This window comes from Bos javanicus, chromosome 10, assembly GCF_032452875.1.
Source record: "Bos javanicus breed banteng chromosome 10, ARS-OSU_banteng_1.0, whole genome shotgun sequence".
Taxonomy (NCBI): Eukaryota; Metazoa; Chordata; class Mammalia; order Artiodactyla; family Bovidae; genus Bos; species Bos javanicus.
The window spans coordinates 11,587,211-11,609,525 of record NC_083877.1 but is presented as its reverse complement, the minus strand read 5'-3'; the positions used below and the strand labels follow the sequence as shown (position 1 = coordinate 11,609,525).

The window sequence follows — 22,315 nt, the reverse complement described above, 5'->3', positions numbered from 1 at the left end:
AGAACACACCAACATGTGGTGCCTGGTTGAACTACTGTCCCACAATCTGGAGACTTTAACCTTCTCTGTGAATCTCTTAGCTAGGAAAGAAGACAGCAACACGCTTCTTAGGATGGTGAGTTAGGAAAGGCCGAGTCTTAGCTACACAAATAAATGTAGCAGTGTCTTTCACAGGGATACTTAAATAACAATGCGCCACCCATCCTAAGGGGAACACAAATGATTCTCTCATCATTTTGCACTACTTTGCTCATTTTGTTACCAAACAACTCCCCTCCCCCCAAGTCAAAACATATGTCAGTCCACTATATGTGGGAAGATCTATTTACTCCTCATTTATTTACAGCATTAAGTAACATAATATAGCATTTTGTTTCCTTATGTCTGAGCCCTAGATACAGCGCAACTATCCACCCACACACAGGTCCGGTCTTTGAAGGAATACATCTGGAATTTAAAAAGCACAGACTATTCCCCTTTTCCTCTCCAGACATCCATCAAATACTTAAAATTCTGATTCTCTCGTTTTGCCTAACGCTCACAGCATCTTTCCAAATTCTAAGTTTTAAATGCCCACTTTCTCCCTACTCAGAGACGGCTTCCATATCCATCCCATTCTCTTTCCACTCTCTTTCCTATCCCATTCCACTCTCTTCTGGAACATGTCCTGAGGGAGGGAAAGATCTCTTAGACCTTCCGTTCAGCCTTCGCCTCATTCCTCCCCACAAAAGGCTCACTTTTTATAGGCGCTCACGCTAGGGAAAAAGAAGAAAACAAAACAGAAGCATTCAGGTGAGACCCTATTTAAGCCAAGCTCCACAGCCGGGTGGTGCGGTCGTTGCTGAGGTAGACCCACCAGGTCCGAATGCCGGCAAGCATCCCTGCTTGCAGATACCATAGCCCTGGTCTCCAGGACCCGCGCTGCCACCTACGTACCCGAGACCTGAGGACAAGACTTGCCGGCTGGGATCTGGACTGCGGACCGACAGTTCCCTCCACGTGAAGGATGAGACCCAGAAGGCGGGGCCGTGCTTTGCCTGCCCAGTAACCGCGAACCGCTCCCTCTACCTGCGAGCTCACTCTCCTCCCGCCTCCGCCGCAGCAGCCTGCACCGCTCATCTGAGTCGGACGGCTGGGCAAAAAACAACCCACGAGGCTCCTCCTTGTCCTCGTGGGCCTTACGTGCAGCCTTTCCAGCCAATGGGAAGCGCAGGGGGCGGGCAAGAGCCACCCCGGTGACAGGCGACGTCTAGTCCGCCCGCCAGCGCGAGTAGGCCGTACAGTAGTTGGGCCAATCGGCAGCGTGGTTAGGGAATGAAGGGGAGGGAGCAGGCGGGGAAAGCGAGCGGCCAATGAGATCGTGGGGTCCCTGAGCGACGGGTCCTGTGGCCTGTGGTCTTCCGAGCGCGGCGCCCAGGGGGCGTGCCCTCCTGAGCCAATCGGCTGGAGCCCAAGGTGCGGAGCGAGCGCCTCAAATGCTCGGGTTTCTCAGCTGATTGTCTCCAGCCGAGAGTTGTTTTTTGCATCTATCGAGCCGAGCCGGAGCAGGAGGAGCCGAGACCCCCGGGGGTGGGGGGCCGGGGAGAGGAGGCGGGGTCCGAGGAGCCGCGGCTGTTCTCCGCGGGGCTCTGGGTCCTGTCACGGCGCTTCCTGGGGTTGGAGGTTGGGGTGGGTGGGGGGTCAGAGGGACATCCTTCTCCCCCTCGACGGCGGCTCCGAGTCCGCCCCCTTCCTTCCCGCGCTCTTTCGCCCGCCCCCCAGCCCCCTCATGAGGGTGTCCGTGCCGGGTCCCGCGGCCGGCCGCGAGCCCTCGACGCCCGGCGGGGGCGGCGGAGACGCAGTCGCTGCCGCCTCAGGCGCCGCGGTGCCTGGCTCGGTGCAGTTGGCGCTGAGCATCCTGCACGCCCTGCTCTACGCCGCGCTCTTCGCCTTTGCCTACCTGCAGCTGTGGCGGCTGCTCCTGTACCGCGAGCGGCGGCTGAGTTACCAGAGCCTCTGTCTCTTCCTCTGTCTCCTGTGGGCAGCGCTCAGGACCACCCTCTTCTCAGCCGCCTTCTCGCTCAGCGGCTCCTTGCCCCTGCTCCGGCCGCCCGCTCACCTGCACTTCTTCCCCCACTGGCTGCTCTACTGCTTCCCCTCCTGTCTCCAGTTCTCCACGCTCTGTCTCCTCAACCTCTACCTGGCGGAGGTAAGGCGGGAGGACCGGCACGCGGGGCCGGGCGGGAGAGTGGGGCCGCCGCGTTTCACTCGGGCTGAGGATCGGTGGCGGGTTGGGGGGTGGGGTGCGGACCGGGAGAAGCGAATCCGAGAGCAGCCCGGGGAAACTGAGGCACGCCTGGAGTGTGCGCCAGGTTTCTGGCCCTAAACTTAAGCAGCCGATTGACTCGACTACTGAGGGGCTTGGGGAGTCGGCGAGGGGAGGGCTGGTGGTGAGTGAGAGTGTATGTTCAGACAACTTGAAACAGCAGGACCAGCCTTTGTTTGGCGTCCTGGCCCTTGTACGCGAAGGTGTCGGTGGCACCGACAAAGTGGCATCGCAAGAAGTAGCAGCCGGGGTAGCTCTGCCGAAGCTGGACTCTGTTGAGAGAGGTTGGATGCTGAGGTAGCAGCAGCTCTGCTGAAGCTGGACTGCTGCCAGCCATTACGTCACCAGGCAGAGCTGTTCCTCTGCTATTGTTACTGCGTTTCTTTTATTAGAAGCTTATATTCCCTCCTGCATCTCCTTACCCGGCGCTCGATAAGCCTCACACAGATTTCGTTCGATGGTTCCCCGGCGGGGTTAATAATCACTAACCAATCCCGAGGGTCAGTATAAAGACCTCCGTAAAGCCCCGAGTGTGTTTGCCCCAGTGGCTTCATGCCTCGACTATTTATTCTACCTCCTAAAGCCTAGTCTTTTTTATTTTTTCCAGCTAATTAAGAGAAAATACTAGTTTAACCTGCGCCTATTGCAGAAACAAACCACCAAACTGTTTTTGCAATAACTTGCTTAATAGCTGGCACCTAATCACACCCCCTTTCTCTTTTATGAGGAATTGCTGGTTGGTTTGCATTGTTCTGCAGCACTTAGGTATTTGACCCATTTCAAACAGGTTTGAGAGTGTAAGTTTATCAATCATGTGTGCCAGCTAGTGGTATTTAAGCCACGGAATTTTGAAAATTACCACAGACACACACACACACACACAAAACCCCACTCCCCTCCCCCCCCCCCGCAAAAAAAAAAAAAAAAAAGCTTAAGGAGGGGAGGAAACAAGGTGACATCATATGCTTAATACTGACTAATATAGAACAATATTGGTCTATGCAGCTAATCCTCTCAAAGGCTTTTGGAGGTGATGAGAATTAACATGGTTCTGAGCAAAAGTAAAAATCATTTGAGGCAGATTGTGTGTTTGTATTTCCTGCGTAAACCAACTCTTCTCCAGTAATAGCTATGAAGTTGAATGCATAATTTTAAAAGCACAATCATAAATTCAGCTTTTTACCACACTAAAAACAACAGTTTAGAATATGTAACAGAATTCCCAATCATTTGGAAGTACAAACAATACAGTGACAAAAACCCAAACAGTAAGCAGAAATAAAAAGTATGGGTTAATAAATCAAATAAACATGCCATAGTCACATCATTTATTTGCAGATGTTCTGATCTTCTGGTTGTTGCTTAAACTGTTACAGTACTTCAGTCCTTTATAGTTAAGCTGATACACTGTATTCTTCCTGGCAATTTCTGATATACTACCAGCACATCTCATCACTAAAACTTTGCTCTAGCTTCAGATATAGTTTGCCTAAGCATGATTAGCAGTCCTTAAGTCATGCATATCAGATAATTTGTTTTTTCCTTATACCACTGAGGATGAGATGGCTGGATGGCATCACTGACTTGATGGATGTGAGTCTCAGTGAACTCCAGGAGTTGGTGATGGACAGGGAGGCCTGGCGTGCTGCGATTCATGGGGTCGCAAAGAGTCAGACACGACTGAGCGACTGATCTGATCTGATCTGATCTGATACCATTTTGACTAACAAAGTCATATTAATGAGGCATTGTAAAACAGTTGGGCATTTCATAAGTAGCTAAACACCCTTTTTACTTTTTCTTGAAATATAACATATATCATAAAGTACATAAAGTACACAGGTACGTGAAATTTTACATATGCACACACTCATGTTACCACCACCCAGAATAAGATATGCATCATTTTCAGTGCCCTGGAGGTCCCCTTGTGCCTTTTCCCAGTCATACCTCTCACCCTAAGGTAAACACAAATTGACTAAACATTATCACCATAGGGAAAAAGCATCTATATTTAAGCTTGAAATTCTGAAAGTATACTTCTACAGTGTAAACTACACAGTATCCAGATTGGATTTTCAGACTTTTGATTGCTGTTATTCCAAGCTAGTGAGGAAGATATTTAAATGTCTAAAAGTCTTCCTATTAAATGGATATCTTATTTGTGTCATGTACTTTTTAAAACACAGTAAGGTTCTATTATCCTAGAAAACATAATTTGGAAAGAAGCTGGGCTAAAGTTTTTTTCCTTTTGGAGTGTCTCCTAGAAAGAGTGTAAATTATTTGTCTATCCTAGTCTTTTTATAAAACGAACGATTTTAAAACACATAACTATACTTAAAAGAACATATTTTTACCTGTTTAAAAAGAGACATTTTTAACCAGAAATCATTTCTATATTCAATAGAAAAAATACAAAGGAATCTGTTTAAAACAGTTCAGTTCAGTCATTCAGTTGTGTCTGACTCTTTGAGACCCCATGGACTGCAGCACACCAGGCTTCCCTGTCCATCACCAACTCCCAGAGCTTGCTCAAACTCATGTCCATCGAGTCAGTGATGCCATCCAACCATTTCATCCTCTGTCATTCCCTTCTCCTCTTCTCCAATCTTTCCCAGCATCAGGGTCTTTTCCAGTGTGTCAGCTCTTCGCATCAGGTGGCCAAAGTATTGGAACTTCAGCTTGAGTCCTTCCAGTGAATATTCAGGACTGACTTCCTTTAGGATTGACAATTTTGATCTTTTTGCAGTCCAAGGGACTCTCAAGAGTCTTCTCCAACACCACAGTTCAAAAGCATCAATTCTTCGGCACTCAGCTTTCTTTATAGTATAGCTCTCACATCCATACATGACTACTGGAAAAACCATAGCTTTGACTAGACAACGTTTGTCGGTAAACTAATGTCTCTGTTTTTTAATATGCTGTCTAGGTTTGTCATAGCTTTTCTTCCAAGGAGTAAGCGTCTTTTAATTTCATGGCTGCAGTCACCATCTGCAGTGATTTTGGAGCTCCCCAAAATAAAGTCTCTCACTGTTTCCATTGTTTCCCCATCTATTTGTCAAGAAGTGATGGGACCAGATGCCATGATCTTCGTTTTTTGAATGTTGAGTTTTAAGCCCACTTTTTCACTCTCCTCTTTCACTTTCATCAAGAGGCTCTTTAGTTCTTCTTCGCTTTCTGCCATAAGGGTGGTGTCATCTGCATATCTAAGGTTATTGATATTTCTCCCTGCAATCTGGATTCCAGCTTGTGCTTCTCCAGCCCAGCATTTCGCATAATGTACTCTGCATATAAGTTCAATAAGCAAGGTGACAGTATACCACACTGGAGTATTCCTTTCCCAATTTGGAATCAGTCCGTTGTTCCACGTCCAGTTTTTTTGTTTTTTTTTTAACATACAAGCAATTTACATGTCCAGTTTTTTAATTCAAATTTTTATATCAATTCCAAGTAATTGGAAGAACTATTGATCACTCTGAATGAATAAGGCTTTCCCAATGAGTTCTTTATTACAGCAGAGTGGTAGGGAAAATCTACATGGTGACAAATATAAAACTTAACATTTGACTTTTTTTTTTTTAATTAATTTTATTTTATTTTTAAACTTTACATAATTGTATTAGTTTACCAAGAGACCCTTATATCTGTTTTAAATAGTTGTGCTTCTTGATTACCCAGGCTGTCTATTAAATGCCAGTTTCATTTTACTTTTGACTTCTTTTAAGTATTTGTTGTATCCACTTCTCACTAATTAAAAACATATAGTAGTAGTTTAAAATTAAATTCTAACTTAAAGACTTAGTTACAAAGAACCATAGAGCAGTATAAAAATAAGGTTTGTAAAATAACCATTACTACTTTGAATACATTGTGGTAATTATTCTAAAAATAAGTTTTCAAAAAGTTAAGACTGCCTAAACCACTCTTTCTTTTCTTTACCATACTTGAATGGAATTCAGGTAGGGGGAGGTAGCCCTTTCTGAAATAATTAGATTTACGTACTTACCTCCTAGAACAAATAGTTGGAAAAAAATAATAAACCTATGCACTAAGTTTAAAGCACCTATTGAACTTTTTCCAGCATGATTAATAGAATATGTACTTTACCAAAGAAAAGTTCACACTCCTATGCTTTTACCAGAGAAGGGTTCAGTCTTTAAAACAAATTATTCTATTAAACATGCTACCTACCATTGGAACAAGTAAAAGGACTTAAAATGAGAGTTGATAGTACCTTTGCAGTGTTGTTGATGCATGCCAAAATCAATGAGTTCACCTCCATGACCCATATTGACATTTTTTCTTGCAGTTTTGTAACATGAGTGCCAGTTGCTTAATCACAATAAAATGCAGTTACTAAATCACAATGCCAGTACAGCTAGGAAAATTAAATTCAGAATCTTAACTCTTACATACATGGCTGCTGTCATTGTCCCTGACATTCGATATATTCTTCCAAATATTGATGGAATGTCAGAGAACATGATGGAGTTCAACTTAACAGGTACTTTCATTTTGTTATAATGGTCTATGATTTCTCACAAAAGTACTTTTATCACCTAAAATAGAAACTCCCTAAGGATAAGAAGTTACTTTATCATATTTTAAACTCATAGAACAATAGTGAATATATTTTTGGATGACAATCTTGAAAAGACCAAAATCTTGAAAATATTTAACCATCTAAAATTTGAGAGTTAATTTTGATGAATATATGACGTAAATTATTTGTGTACTTTCTGGGATCTTTATATTTTGTGCCTAAAACATTGCCTATGATATGAATGCTAAGATTCTCTTAGATTTTCTTGGTTCAATTAGTTACTTCTGATTACTACAGGTAAAATCTTACTGATGAAGTTGCTTTAATATATTAGAGTTTTACTTAGCAAAACTATTTTTATAGCATGGCAAATGGCCCATAATAATTAGGGCTTTGCTAATTTGGTTTCAACAAATTCTATTAAACAGAAAAGCCTGCAAAACAAATTAAGTCTCACCTCATGAGTCAGTTACTATCTACTGGAAACTATACTTTTCTCAGTGTTAGATTTTTATCCATAACTGTGATTATAAACTGTTTTTATGCAAATCTACTAAACTGTTCTATCCATTAACTTGATTCTATCCTTCTTGAGATCATCTGTAAAGCAAGAGTTTGAGATACATTTCTATGGCAAAAACATGATTACAATGTCTTACATTCTATGTGATTTAGTATTTTCAAAGCACGTCACATCTTCACAATCCCTATAAAATAGGTAGGTATAAACAGTGGGATTTGTCCAAGGTTTTATGTCTAATATGTATTAGAAATGAGACTACTGTATAGCCCATGATCTATAAAGTCTTGTCAAGTGGTCTCCTGCCTATGAACTTTTCTGAATACCATTTATACTGCTTATTATTTAGTGTTCACTGTTTGTCTTGCTTTCCCATTTCCCACCATTTCAAACCTTTTCCACTCTTCAGCAAACTTTTTTCCTCCTTCTTACTCAGCTTATGACCCTCACCTCCTAGTTTATAGAAGTAGAAACCAGGCCCATCTGGCTGAACAAAGACTCAGAGAAATGTCTTAAAATGCTGCAGAGAGTATTTAATCCCTTTCAGTGAATGATTGAGTTTGTAAGTGAGGAAGTTCTTCAGAGACAAGAAGCCACAAAGAAAGAAGTGAATATGAAATTGTAAAGTACCACACAGATGTTTGTCTTGGGTTTTGGGGGTGGTTGCTTGCTGCTTCCTGCTAACCTAAATCCTGAATTTCAATGTCTTGGGGTGACAACACCTTGGTATGAAGAGGTGACATTGGAGGCAGTACCTTGTGGTGAGATCTAATCAGAGCACTCATCCCCTCCAGTTTAATGCCAGAGTTCTTGAAATACACATCTTAAGTAAATGAATTAGGGAGAAAGAAAGGTTCTTAGAGGTTGGTGGTGGAATTTGTGCCTGTCTCTGCCATGGCTCTGGGTGAAGGAGATACAAATTGAGGAAAAATGTCTTCTCTGAAAATGCATAGCAAGCTTATTCTCACACAGGTTTGAAGCCTGAAATCACACTTCTTTGATTTTAGAGGAGGAAAAAGCTCAACTGGAAAAATGTAGTTTAATGTTACCATGACTTGGTGGTAACCTCAAGCACCTGGAGGGAGCAAATCCAAATAATCTGTTGAGAAGTATACTATAAACCGAGAATTCTGACAAAATTCAAAGGAACATGAGCTCAAAATGAAAAATCACTCTGAGGACTCTTCCTTTCAAAGATTGAAGATGTCAGAATTATCAAACAGATAGTATAAAATGTCTATTTATTTGATTTAATAAAGTAACACTATTGATACATGATAAATAATGTAAATTAACTAGGCACATTTGGGAAATCATTTTTTAATGAAAAAACAATTTAAAATTACAAACTGAAATGAACTGAACAAATTAAATAGCTAAAAAGAAATCATTAAACTGAAAGATATAAGGAAGAAATCACCCAAAATATATCTCAGAGAAGTAAAAGATGGAAAATAAGAACAGAGATTAAAGAATTAATATATAATGAACAGGTACAATGTATTGGAATTTTAGAGAAATTACTTTAAAAAATAATGACTTAGAATTTGCCCAAATTTATGAAAGATGCTAAATTTTAAATTCAGAGAGCCAAAAAAATCCTAAGACAGATTAAAGGAAAATGAACAAAGAGTAATATCTCAAAATACCAAAGACAAACTGTGTTTAAAACAACTCGATACAGATATTACAAAAAAAAGAATGAAAATTAGTTTGTTTTGGTGTTTCATTAACAACTAAGGAATCCAGAAGATGGTGAAACATCTTAAAATTGCTGAGAGAAAATAACCGCTAACCTAAAATTCTGCTCACAGTAACACTGTCAACAACAGGAAAAAATAGAAGCCATGTTGGGGTGACATCAGCAAGATAGTGATGGACCCTCCAGCTCCCTACAAACATACCAATTCAGCAACAATTCACAAATTGCCTGTGTGAGAAATCCAGAAACTAATCGAAAGTCTCCTGTATAGCAGGTGAACACAAAACAAAAATCATCAAAACCAGTAAGGAGGTTTGGGACAGACTCACATTAGAGTCCCTGACCCCAGCACAGTGCCATACAATTGGGACGAGACCTCCTAGCTCTGAGCTTCTCCCAAAGGAAGGGGTTAGGTCATATGTCCAGCACCCCAGTGTTTTGTAGGGTGCTCTCCAGAGGTGAGACCTTCTATCTTACCAGTCTTGGAAGTCTGAGGTGTCCAATACAGTTTAACTGCCTGGAGGAGAATGGGGACAGCACCTTCAACTGGCAAACAGCGTAGCTCCCCTACTTCTCAGCAGAGAGTGAAGAAACCTGGGCTACAACTTCCTGCTACTCCCTGAGGAGGGAAAGAGTTGGTCGAGGCCCCCAGAGTCTCTGAAAAAGTTGGTTGATGACAGTATTCTGCTGTTCATGGCCAGTCCGTGAAGATTGGGGGAGATACCTATTTTGTATAATGCACAGACACTAATGTAGAGAGTTGAGGCTGAGGAAAATGAATCAAAGATGTTTCAAACAAAATAAATATCCAGAAACCCCAATGAAACAGAGCTATATAATTTGCCTGACAGAAAATTCAAAATGACTGTCATAAAGATGCTAACCACAGGCAACAGACCAAAGCATGAACAATCTCAACAAAGCAGAATTTCAAAAGAGATAGAAAATATTAAGGCAATTTCTGATCATCCAGTTATAGGACTTCACACTTCCACTGCAAGGGGCACAAGTTCAATCACTGGTCAGGGAACTATAATTCCACAATCCACGCAGTGTGAACAAAAATGTATATATATGTATATATTAAAAAGTACAAAATATAAATCCTGGAGCTGAAAACATGAAAACTAAAGTGAAAAATTCAGTGGTTCATCAACAGACTGGATAATAAAACAAGAGAAAGGATCAATGAATCTGAAGACAAATCGTTGGAAATAATTCAGTCAGAAAAAGAAAAAGGAATAAACAAAGCTAAAGGGACTTACTGGTACATCATTAAACCAATATACACATTGAATCCCAGACAGAAAAGAAAATGCTAGAAAGGTTATTCAGTAGTAATGATGACTGAAAACTTCCCAAAAGTGGAGGAGAAAATAGACATCCAGATTCAAGAAGTCAAAAGAATATAAAGAAATGCACACACTTCAAGAAATGTTATAATCAAATTATCAGAAGTCAAAGACCTTTGAATTTTGAAAGCAGAGAAGGAAAAAACTTGTCACATACAAGGGAACCCCTATAAGGCTATGAGAGATTTTTCAGCAGAAATTTCACAGGTCAGAAAACAAGCAGGATAGGGATAAAGGGGGGTGGCAGACACGGGACTGCCAAGCAAGAATAACATACTCTGCAAAATTATCCTTCAAAAAAATGGAGAATGATTTTCCCAGATAAGCAAAAGCTAAAAGAGTTCACTAATAGACTTGTTTTATAGGAAATGCTAAAGCAAACTCTTCAGGTTGAAAATGATGCTAAAAAGTAACACAATAGCATAAGTATGAAACTCATTGATAAAGACAAATATACAGACAGGTACAGAAATTGTATTACTATAATGGTGGTGGGTAAATAATTCTGGTATAAAAGGTAAGAAAAATATAAAAATAAAGACTATTAAAGATATTGAAAGATACACAAGATAAACAGATATAAATGATGACACTAAAAGGTTGGAGTGTGGGCAGAAGTTTAAGTATAGAGTTTGTATGCAATTGAATTTAAGTTATCAGCTTTAAATAGACTTTTATGTAGGATATTTTTGTAAGCCTTAAGGTAAACACTCACACATATGCTATAGAAGTCACACAAAATTAAAAGGGAAAAGAAAACAACATGTATTAATACCAAAAATGAACAAAACAGGAAGACAGCAAGAGAGAAATAACAGACCAAAGAGGTATAAGACTAATAGGAAAACATCAACAAAATGGCAATATAAATAATTTCTTTTTAATAGTACTTTAAACGTAAATTAAACTCTGAAGTCAAAGGACATAAGAGTTGCTGAATGAACTAAGAAAATGAAAGACCCAACAATATGCTATATGTAAGAAATTCACTTTCAACTTAAGGATACACATAGAGTGAAAGTAAAAGGATGGAAAAAGAAACTATAAAAATAATAACCAAAGAATGTAGGTGTTACTTTAGTTAGACAAAATAGGCTTCAAGTCAAAAACTGAAGAAGGACATTATATTATGCTAAAAGGGTGAATCCACCAGGAACATGTAACAGTTATGAATGAGTATGCATCCAACACCAGAGAACCTAAACATATAAAACAAATATTGATAAAATTGAAAGGAGAAATAAGACACTAATATCATAACTGTAAGAAACTTCAATGCTCTACATTCTATAATGGATAAAGCATCCAGACAAAAGATCAATAAAGAAAGCGAGCATTTGAACCATCAGTTCAGTTCAGTTCAGTCGCTCAGTTGTGTCCGACTCTTTGCGACCCCATGAATCCCAGCACACCAGGCCTCCCTGTCCATCAACAACTCCTGGAGTTGACTCAGACTCACGTCCATCGAGTCAGTGATGCCATCCAGCCATCTTATCCTCTGTCATCCCCTTCTCCTCCTGCCCCCAATCCCTCCCAGCATCAGAGTCTTTTCCAATGAGTCAACTCTTCGCATGAAGTGGCCAAAGTACTGGAGTTTCAGCTTCAGCATCATTCCCTCCAAAGAAATCCCAGGGCTGATGTCCTTCAGAATGGACTGGTTGGATCTCCTTGCAGTCCAAGGGACTCTCAAGAGTCTTCTCCAACACCATAGTTCAAAAGCATCAATTCTTCGGCGCTCAGCTTTCTTCACAGTCCAACTCTCACATCCATACATGACCACTGGAAAAACCATAGCCATGACCTTTGTTGGCAAAGTAATGTCTCTGCTTTTCAATATGCTATCTAGGTTGGTCATAACTTTTCTTCCAAGGAGCAAGCGTCTTTTAATTTCATGGCTGCAGTCACCATCTGCAGTAGTTTTGGAGCCCCCAAAAATAGAGTCTGACACTGTTTCCCCATCTATTTCCCATGAAGTGATGGGACCAGATGCCATGATCTTAGTTTTCTGAATGTTGAGTTTTAAGCCAACTTTTTCACTCTCCTCTTTCACCTTCATCAAGAGACTTTTGAGTTCCTCTTCACTTTCTGCCATAAGGGTGGTGTCATCTGCATATCTGAGGTTATTGATATTTCTCCCGGCAATCTTGATTCCAGCTTGTGCTTCTTCCAGCCCAGCATTTCTCATGATGTACTCTGCATGTAAGTTAAATAAGCAGGGTGACAATATACAGCCTTGACATACTCCTTTTCCTATTTGGAACCAGTCGGTTGTTACCATGTCCAGTTCTAACTGTTGCTTCCTGACCTGCATACAAATTTCTCAAGAGGCAGGTCAGGTGGTCTGGTATTCCCATCTCTTTCAAAATTTTCCACAGTTTCTTGTGATCCACACAGTCAAAGGCTTTGGCGTAGTCAATAAAGCAGAAGTAGATGTTTTTCTGGAACTCTCTTGCTTTTTCGATGATCCAGCAGATGTTGGCAATTTGGTCTCTGGTTCTTCTGCCTTTTCTAAAGCCAGCTTGAACAACTGGAAGTTCACGGTTCACGTATTGCTGAAGCCTGGCTTGGAGAATTTTGAGCATGACTTTACTAGTGTGTGAGATGCGTGCAATTGTGCGGTAGTTTGAGCATTCTTTGGCATTGCCTTTCTTTGAGATTGGAATGAAAACTGACCTTTTCCAGTCCTGTGGCCACTGCTGAGTTTTCCAAATTGCTCACATATTGAGTGCAGCACTTTCACAGCATCATCCTTCAGGATTTGAAAGAGCTCAACTGGAATTCCATCACCTCCACTAGCTTTGTTCATAGTGATGCTTTCTAAGGCCCACTTGACTTCACATTCCAGGATGTCTGGCTCTAGGTCAGTGATCACACCATCATGATTATCTTGGTCGTGAAGATCTTTTTTGTACAGTTCTGTGTATTCCTGCCACCTCTTCTGAATATCTTCTGCTTCTGTTAGGTCCATAATATACTATGGACCAAATGGCACTAACAGACATATATAGAACATTCTGCACAACAGCAACAAAATAGACATTCTTCTCAAGCCTTAGCATATTTTAGAAGATTAAAATCATGCATAGTATCTTTTCTGACCACACTGGAATGAAACTAGAACTCAGTAGCAGAAGTAAAACTAGAAAATTTACAACTATATGGAAATTCATATACTCTTGAACAACCACTGGGTCAGAGAAGAAATCAAAAAGGAAATTAGAAAATAAGTTATGACAAAAGAAAACACAGCAAAAAAGCAGTATTAAGAGAGATTTCTAAACTAATAAGCATCTGTATTTAAAAAGAAGAAAGATCTCAGATGAACAGCCTAACTTCATATATCTAAGAGCTGGGGGAAAAAAGAACCCACTAAATCCAAAATTAGCAGATGGAAGGAGATAAGGAAGGCTAGAGCAGAAATAAAATAGAATTTAAAAATAATATAAAAATTGATGAAACTAAGTTTTTTGAAAAGCTAAACAATTGACAGATTCTTAGCTAGACAATTAATAAAGAAGACAAGTAAAAGTAGAATGAAAGATGAGAGATTACAACTGATGCCACAGAAATAAACAGGAGCATAAGAGACTACTACAATCATTTATGTACCAAAACTTGAGTAACCCAGAATAAATGGATAAACTCCCAGAGACACACCAAGACTGAATCATGAAGAAAGTATGAACAAACCTATAACTAACATGGAGAGTGAATCAATAATCAAAAACTTCCCAATAAAGAAAACTCCAGACACGTGGCTTCATTGGACCATTCAACCAAATATTTAAAGAATTAATGTCAGTTCTCAAATATTTCCAAAAAATTGAAGAGGAGAGAATACTTCCTAACAAGTTCAGTGAGACAATCATCACCTTGGTACTAAAGTCAAAGATACCACCTGAAAAGAAAACTACAGGTCAGTATTCCTAATGAACATAGATTCAAAAGTTCTCAACAAAATATTAGCAAACTGAATCCAGCAGCACATTAAAAATATCCAACAGTACACTATGACCAAGTGGGAATTACCCCTCAGATGTAAGAATGGTTCAATATAGGAAAATCAACCAATGTGATACACCATATTAACAGAATAAAAGATTGCACATGTTTTCAATAGATCGCAGAAAAGGTATTTGACAAAATTTAACCTCAGATACGCAGATGACACCACCCTTATGGCAGAAAGCAAAGAGGAACTAAAGAGCCTCTTGATGAAAGTGAAAGAGGAGAGTGAAAAAGTGGGCTTAAAACTCAACATTCAGAAAACTAAGATCATGGCATCCGGTCCCATCACTTCATGGCAAATAGTTGAGGAAACGAAACCATGAGAGACTTTATTTTGGGGAGCTCCAAAATCACTGCAGATGGTGATTGCAGTCATGAAATTAAAAGATGCTTGCTCCCTGGAAGAAAAGCTATGACCAACCTAGATAGCATATTCAAAAGCAGAGACATTACTTTGCCAACAAAGGTCCATCCAGTCAAAGCTATCGTTTTTCCAGTAGTCATGTGTGGATGTGAGAGCTGGACTATAAAGAAAGCTGATTGTTGAAGAACTGATGCTTTCGAAGTGGAGTGTTGGAGAAAACTCTTGAGAATCCCTCGGACTTCAAGGAGATCAAACTAGTCCATCCTAAAGGAAATTGGTCCTGAATATTCATTGGAAGGACTGAGGCTGAAGCTGAAACTCCCATACTCTGGCCACCTGTTGTGAAGAACTGACTCACTGGAAAAGACCCTGATGCTGGGAAAGATTGAAGGTGGAAGGAGAAGGGGACGACAGAAGATGAGATGGTTGGATGGCATCACCAACTCGATGGACATGAGTTTGAGCAAGCCTGGGGAGTTGGTGATGGGCAGGGAAGCCTGGCATGCTGCAGTCCATGTGGTTGCTAAGGGTCAGACATGACTGAGCAACTGAAATGAACTGAACACCATTTTATGGTAAAAACTCAACAAACTAAGAATAGGAAAAAAATTACTTCAGTGTAACAAAGCTACATCATTTTATGTCTTGAGATATTTTCTTATTTCTCTCTTTCTAATTTTCCTTAACAATAAGAAAATCCAAAGTATATGGGCAAAATATTTTGAAAGACACTTGATAAAAGAATACATATGCATGGCCAAAAAAACACACATGAAACATGCTCAAGATTACTCATCAGGAAAACGAAAATTTCCACAATGAGATACCATTAAATATTGACTGGAAAGACAAAAAGATTATACCAAGTATTGGCAAAGATGTGAATTAATAAGAAAGTATACCCTGATGTTAGGAATGTAAAATTTTATAACCACTTTGAAAAACAGTTGGACAGTTTTTAAAAAGTGAAACACATCATAAAACAAGGAAAGCATATGTCTCTGCAAAAACTTGAGTGTGAATGTTTGAAGTAGATTTACTCACAATGGCCAAAACTGAAATTGACCCAGACAGCCATAAAATGCAAAGGGATAAAAAAATATGATATAAAGTATACAAAGGAGTATACTTGGCAATAAGATAGGAACATGCTAGTGATAAGCACAACAAGGATGGATCTAAAATTAAGTAGGTCAGATGAAAAAAATAAGCTCAGCTCATACTATATCACTACATTTATTTTAAATTTTAGAAAACCCAGACACAAAAAGTAGATCACCAATTGCTTAGAACCTGAGCCAGAAGGGAAGAATATATACAACAAAGAAGCAGGATAAAGTTTAGAGGGTGTGGAAATACTCTGTTTTTGACAGAAATAGTGGTTTCTTAGGTTGTTGAAGTATGACAAAATTCATCAAATTGTACAGCTGCATACATATATTATACCTCAATGAAATGGATCCTTCCTGAAAAAGGTGCAAAGTTTTGTTTGAAATTTAATGAGAGTAAGACCTAAAGTGTCCAACAAAGGTCCTTATTGTCAAAGCTATGGTTTTTCCAGTAGTCATATATGGAGGTGAGAGTTGGACCATAAGAAAGGCTGAGTGCCGAAGAATTGATGATTTTGAATTAAAGTGCTAGAGAAGACTCTTGAGAGTCCCTTGGACAGCAAAGACATCAAACCAGACAATCCTAAAGGAAATCAAATCCTGAGTATTCATTGGAAGGACTGATGCTGAAGCTGAAGCTCCAATACTTTGTCCACCTGATGTGAAGAGCTGACTCATTGGGAAAGACCTTGATGCTGGAAAAGACTGAGGGCAGGAGGAGAAGGGGATGGCAGAGAATGAGATGGTTAGATAGCATCACCGACCCAATGTACATGAATGTGAGCAAACTCCAGGAGATAGTGAAGTATAGGCAAGCCTGCCATGCAATCCTTGGGTCACAAAGAATCAGACATGACTTAGTGACTGAACAACATTAGTTAAAATGAACTCTGAATAATTTACACCTTATGGGAAGTTGATTTTGTTCTAAGTTTGAACAAGTATAAAAAAAGTACGATACATCCCGTGATACACCAGCAATGTCTGCTATACTGTCCATTGCTTTAGGTTAGTCACTATTGTATATTTGTTTTGAAGGAAGTTTTGCATGCTCTTCAGCACCTAGCACTGTTACATATGTAGATCAGTGCTTAATGATTTGGATGGTAGAGCAAATTCATGGTAAGGTAAAGGAATTTAAAAGAAATTCTTTTCATCTGCACAGATACAATCAGAATCTCGAGCTTTAGCAAGTTGAACTTTGCATCTAATTTGTTTTAAATAAAGACAAACTTTTATGAATTAAGTATCCTTGTTATCTTTTTGTTATAACTTTAAGGGATCTGTTTAAAGTATAATTTCATCAATTCTGAAAGTCTGAGTTCTACTCCGAATTCTGTTTTACTTGGCTAATTGATATTTTCCAAATCACTAGTTTTCTGAGCCAATTGTTTAATTTGTAAAATGGTTAGTCTCACTGATATCTAAGATGTGTAGTTGTCATTATCTGACAGTGATAAAGCATCTAGAATTTGAGGGTTTCTTAAAAAATAATCTCTTCTTACTGTGTGACCTAGTTCCGAAATCTAATACAGTGTCTGTATTAGATTAAAATACAGTGTCTGTATTAGATTAGATTTAACTTACTGTGAATTTTAAGTTACACATATCATGTTAAAATCAATCAAAGTTTAGTTTGTTTAGGACACAAATATTTAAATATTTAGAATCATCTGCTTTATATGATAAAATATAACTGTATTTTGAATATGTATATTCTAACTTTTAACAAAAATTCAATTACAGCTGCCATTTTCCATTAGCATATTGATCATGTGCTACAATTTTTTTCAGCTTTAGTCTCTCAGTAGAAAAATGATTGTGGGGGGACAAATCGAGAGAGAGTAGCATTAAAACATATACATTACCATATGTCAACTTAGATAGCAGTGGAAATTTGCTATATGATGCAGTGAGCTTAAATCTGGTGCTCTGTGACAACCTAGAGGGCTAGAAAGTGGGAGGCAGGTTCAAGAGGGAGAGGACATTATACCCATGGCTGATTCATATTGATGTATGGCAGAAGCCAACACAATATTGTAAAGCAATTATCCTCCAATTAAAAATGAATTTTTCAAAAAAATGCTTAGGGCTTCCCAAGGGGCACAGTGGTAAAGAATCCACCTGCCAACGCAGGAGACGCAGGGGTGCAGATTCAAGTCCTGGGTAGAGAAGATCCCCTGAAATGGGAAATGGCAACCCACTCCAGTATTCTTGCCAGGAAATGGACAGAGGAGCTTGGTGGGCCACAGTTCATGGGGTCACAAATAGTCGAACACAACTGAGCACACACACACACATAAAAATGCTAAGTAGTATTTTCTTAACCTTTTGTGTTCTTTCTACAGCTATCGTTTAGAACTTTGCCCAGTTGCTGATCAAGCCACCTGGGCTGGTTGGAGGTGTTCCTGTGTACTCTCGAACTTTTCTGTCATACCATGGAGTTAGCAGGTTTTAAGCTAATGTGAATGATCACCATCACTGATGATGGTCAAACTGTTACTGTCCTTAAGATATCTAGATGGAAAGAAAATAATCAGTGTTCTTTCTGCTTCTTTCTCCCCTGGGATATTCTATTACTTCTGATACATTCTGCCTCTTTTTATGACCACCATTATCAGTTAGAACGATATTGTCCAATGAATTTGGCTCTCTGTCTCTTTCTTTACAGAAAGCAATTCTGCTATCTTCCTAGTTTGAAAAGCATGAAAGGTTTTATGAAAAATCAGTAATATATAATGAGGAATTTTATATGGAAAAACTTTGTAAAGGGTACCACAGTTTCATCACAAATTCAGTTTAGATTCCAAAGAAGTTTAAATCTATAATGTATGAAATTCTTAGTTCAGAAATAAATTATGTTTATTCCTTAATATAAGGTATATTAAATTTTCAATAAGAGAGCTATGCATGGTAAACTAATGAGTAACCCATAGTAACCTGTTATATTTTGGGATGATTTTCAATAATGACAGCTTACAAATTTTCCTCCTTAAAAAATTAATACTTCATTCCTGAAATAGTTATTTATGCTTTTTAAAAAATCTACTTCTAGTTAAGTAAAGGATATAGTAAAGGTACTTTATAGTCTGCAAAAGAGCACAAAATAAAGATGTTAAACTGCTTCTAGGTCATTATATTTTACTAAACAGATTATTTGGTTTCTGAGTATATTTTTCTTGAGCATGTTAATTCTGCAGATCTTGAACAATGAACAAGTAGTTGCAGTGACATATGTATGACACTATTATTAATAAAGCAGTATTTGTCTCCTTGGAAATTAAGGAATTGAACTCTGTACCATCAAAGATCTAAATGTATAGATGTATCAGAGAAAACCAGGATCCCTATGAGCCTTGAATTAGGAGTCAGGACACCTAGGTTTTAATCCTTTTAATTTCTCATGTGTTCTTAGACAGTCCACTTCATCTCTAAAGCATAGCTTTATTTATAAAATTAAGTTATTGAATTAAATCTCTAAGGTTTCTTTTTGTCCAGGAGAAACCAGGATACATTTCCAGTTGTCCTTTCCCAGTATTCTTATAGACAGTGCTTATTCTCTTAGCAACAACATGTGACAACACCTATAAAGTATTGCCAGCCAGGAGAACTCACCTAAGACATGGTGTCCAGGGTTTTTTTATTGGGAATCGGTCAAATAGGCATGGTCTCCCTGGTGGATTTTAATTACTCAGTCTCCCACCTCTTCAAAGGTCAAACTCATATTAAATGGTTTAGGTCATATAAATCATATATTAGCATAAATTATTATGGTGGTCACATGGCCACCATAAATCACATTGTTAGCATAAATTATTTGGTATGGCCCAAGTCCCCAGGTAAACAAAGGTATTCTTATCAGGCAGGATACTCCAAGGATTCAGAAATACCTCCCAAGTGCTAGGCAAGAACCAGATCTTTCTGTGTAATGTGCAGAGTTTATACAACTCAGGCCTGCTGAGTTAATCCCTTATTGCATACCTTTCAGTAAAGTAATTCTCTAGAACCTTTTTGAGAAAGTATGCTTGATAAGCAATTTTGGGGGGCTTTTCATGTCAAATATTTTTGTTCTACTGTTATATTTTATTGATAGTTTAAGCAGCTATAGAATTCTAAGTTGGAGATAATTTTCCCTAAAGATTTTTAAGGTGTTGCTCCACTTTGAATGTTGTGATTGAAGCTTGAAAGCCATTCTGTTTCTTGATCCTTTACATGTGAATTGTTTTTATTTTCTTGAAACCTATTAGATTTTTCTTTGACCCTAGAGTTCCAAAATGATCTCTCTTCGTGTTTTCTATACATTTTGCTGGACATTGAACATGCCCTTTCAGTTTAGCCATATGTATGCTTTGGTTTGGAGAAACATTTCTTCAATTTTTCATTGATTTTTCTCCCCTCCTTTGTTTCTGTTCTCTCTTTCTGGAACCCCTAACATTTGGATGTTGGACTTCCAAGACAGATCTTTTTCTTACCTCTTCTCTATTTTTCAATATGTCTTTATTCTCTAGGTTTTTTGGGAAAGATTTCTAGCCCCTCTCTTGACATTTTCATTTCCATTAGCTTGTTTAATTTCTAAGAGCTCTTTTTTGTTCTCTGAATTTTTTTATTAATAGCATCTTGTTTTTGTTTCTTGAGTGCAGTAGATTTTCTTATCTCTCCAAGTCTACTAATGATGGGCTGTTTGTCTAGTTTTTTGTTTGTACTTTTCTTTTTCTATTAGTTTGTTGGGATCACCATCCTTCATTGAAAACTTTTGAGTTATCAAGTTATCCTTGGCTGTCTTTTCATAATTAAAAGTGGAAGCTCTCAGCATATGGGTGAGGCATGTACACAGTAGACAGACTGGCTAGACAATTTGTTAGGGAACCCCTGATACTGGAATTGTTATATTTGTGTCTTTCCTTTTGGACTAATCAGATTTCTCAGGAGGAAAAATCCTTCAGAGAATAAAGCTGTGGTTTACAACACTTTGTGAATCTAGTCATGGAAGAGAGTTTGGGCATGGGAGACTCCCTTTAATTGATATTTATCACTAGTCTCCTTGTTTTTGGAATTGTACCAAACTATCAACTGTGCCTGCCATCTAACTCATATTCTAGGTCAGAGTAACCTCTACAGAGAATAAACACCCAGGTATCTGCCAGAATGAATAAGTGGCATTTCAGGGCATGGACTAGGGAAAGAGATTTAGGGACTTCAGTTCAGTCGCTGAGTCCTGTCCGATTGTTTGCAATCCCATGGACTGCAGCACACCAGGCCTCCCTGTCCATCACCAACTCCCAGAGTTTACTCAAACTCATGTCCATCGAGTCGGTGATGCCATCCTGCCATCTCATCTTCTGTTGTCCCCTTCTCCTCCTGCCTTCAACCTTTCCCAGCATCAGGGTCTTTTCCAATGGGTCAGTTCTTCACGTCAGGTGGCCAAAGTATTGGAGCTTCAGCCTCAGTCCTATCAATGAATATTCAGGAGTGATTTCCTTTAGGATGGACTGGTTTGATCTCCTTGCAGTCCAAGGGGCTCTCAAGAGTTTTTTCCAACAGCACAGTTCAGAAGTATCAATTCTTTGGCGTTCAGCTTGCTTTATAGTTCAAGTCTCACATCCATACATGACTACTGGAAAAACCATAGCTTTGACTAGACGGACCTTTGTTGGCAAAGTAATGTCTCTGCTTTTTAATACGCTGTCTAGGTTGGTCATGACTTTTCTTCCAAGGAGCAAGCATCTTTTAATTTCATGGCTGCATTCACCATCTGCAGTGATTCTGGAGCCCCCCAAAATAAAGTCTGTCACTGTTTCCACTGTTTCCTCATCTATTTGCCATGAAGTGATGGGACCAGATGCTATGATCTTAGTTTTCTGAATGTCGAGTTTTAAGCCAACTTTTTCACTCTCCTCTTTCACTTTCATCAAGAGGCTCTTTAGTTCTTTAGCTCTTTACTTCTTTCTTCGCACTTAGGGACTTAACTGCTCATAAACAGCTCTTATCAATCTCTGTTTTAGTCACTTCCACTTCTCAGTTCCAGTGGTACTTGGTTCTGTTGGTTCCTAAACCTTTTGAAGATTCTGAAATATTTATCAAGTTGGTTCTCAGTCCTCCTCACTACTAGCTTGGGATTCATCACATTGTGTTGATGATCCCTAAGACCACCCTCAGCCTCAGTGATTTGCTAATAGGACTTATATACCATGGTTACATTTTGTTGCAAGGATAGGGCAAAATCAGTAAAGGTTTCAAGATATATGGCATAAGGTTCAGAGGAAACCAGGCACAAGCTTCCAAGAATTCTGAGGAGAGTCAGAGGATATGCTTAATTCCTTCCTTGATGAGTTGTGACAACACATGTGAAATGTTATTTACCAGGGAAGCTCTTGAGAAACTCAGTGCCGAAGTTTTTTTATTGGGGCTTAGT

General features: G+C 39.2%; 2 protein-coding genes across 2 annotated transcripts in view; one reads left to right on the top strand and one right to left on the bottom strand.

The window, feature by feature from the left end:
* Positions 1–1,155, bottom strand: part of TXNDC16 (thioredoxin domain containing 16) — a 92,823-nt gene extending 91,668 nt beyond the window's left edge. The window contains exon 1 of the mRNA XM_061430076.1: positions 1,069–1,155. The gene's annotated coding sequence lies outside the window, so the exon portion shown is untranslated. The remainder of the gene's footprint in view (positions 1–1,068) is intronic.
* Positions 1,156–1,439: 284 nt separating this feature from the next.
* Positions 1,440–22,315, top strand: part of GPR137C (G protein-coupled receptor 137C) — a 62,906-nt gene continuing 42,030 nt past the window's right edge. The window contains exon 1 of the mRNA XM_061430079.1: positions 1,440–2,188. Within this exon, the coding sequence (XP_061286063.1) occupies positions 1,769–2,188 (420 nt within the window). The 5' untranslated portion in view covers positions 1,440–1,768. The remainder of the gene's footprint in view (positions 2,189–22,315) is intronic.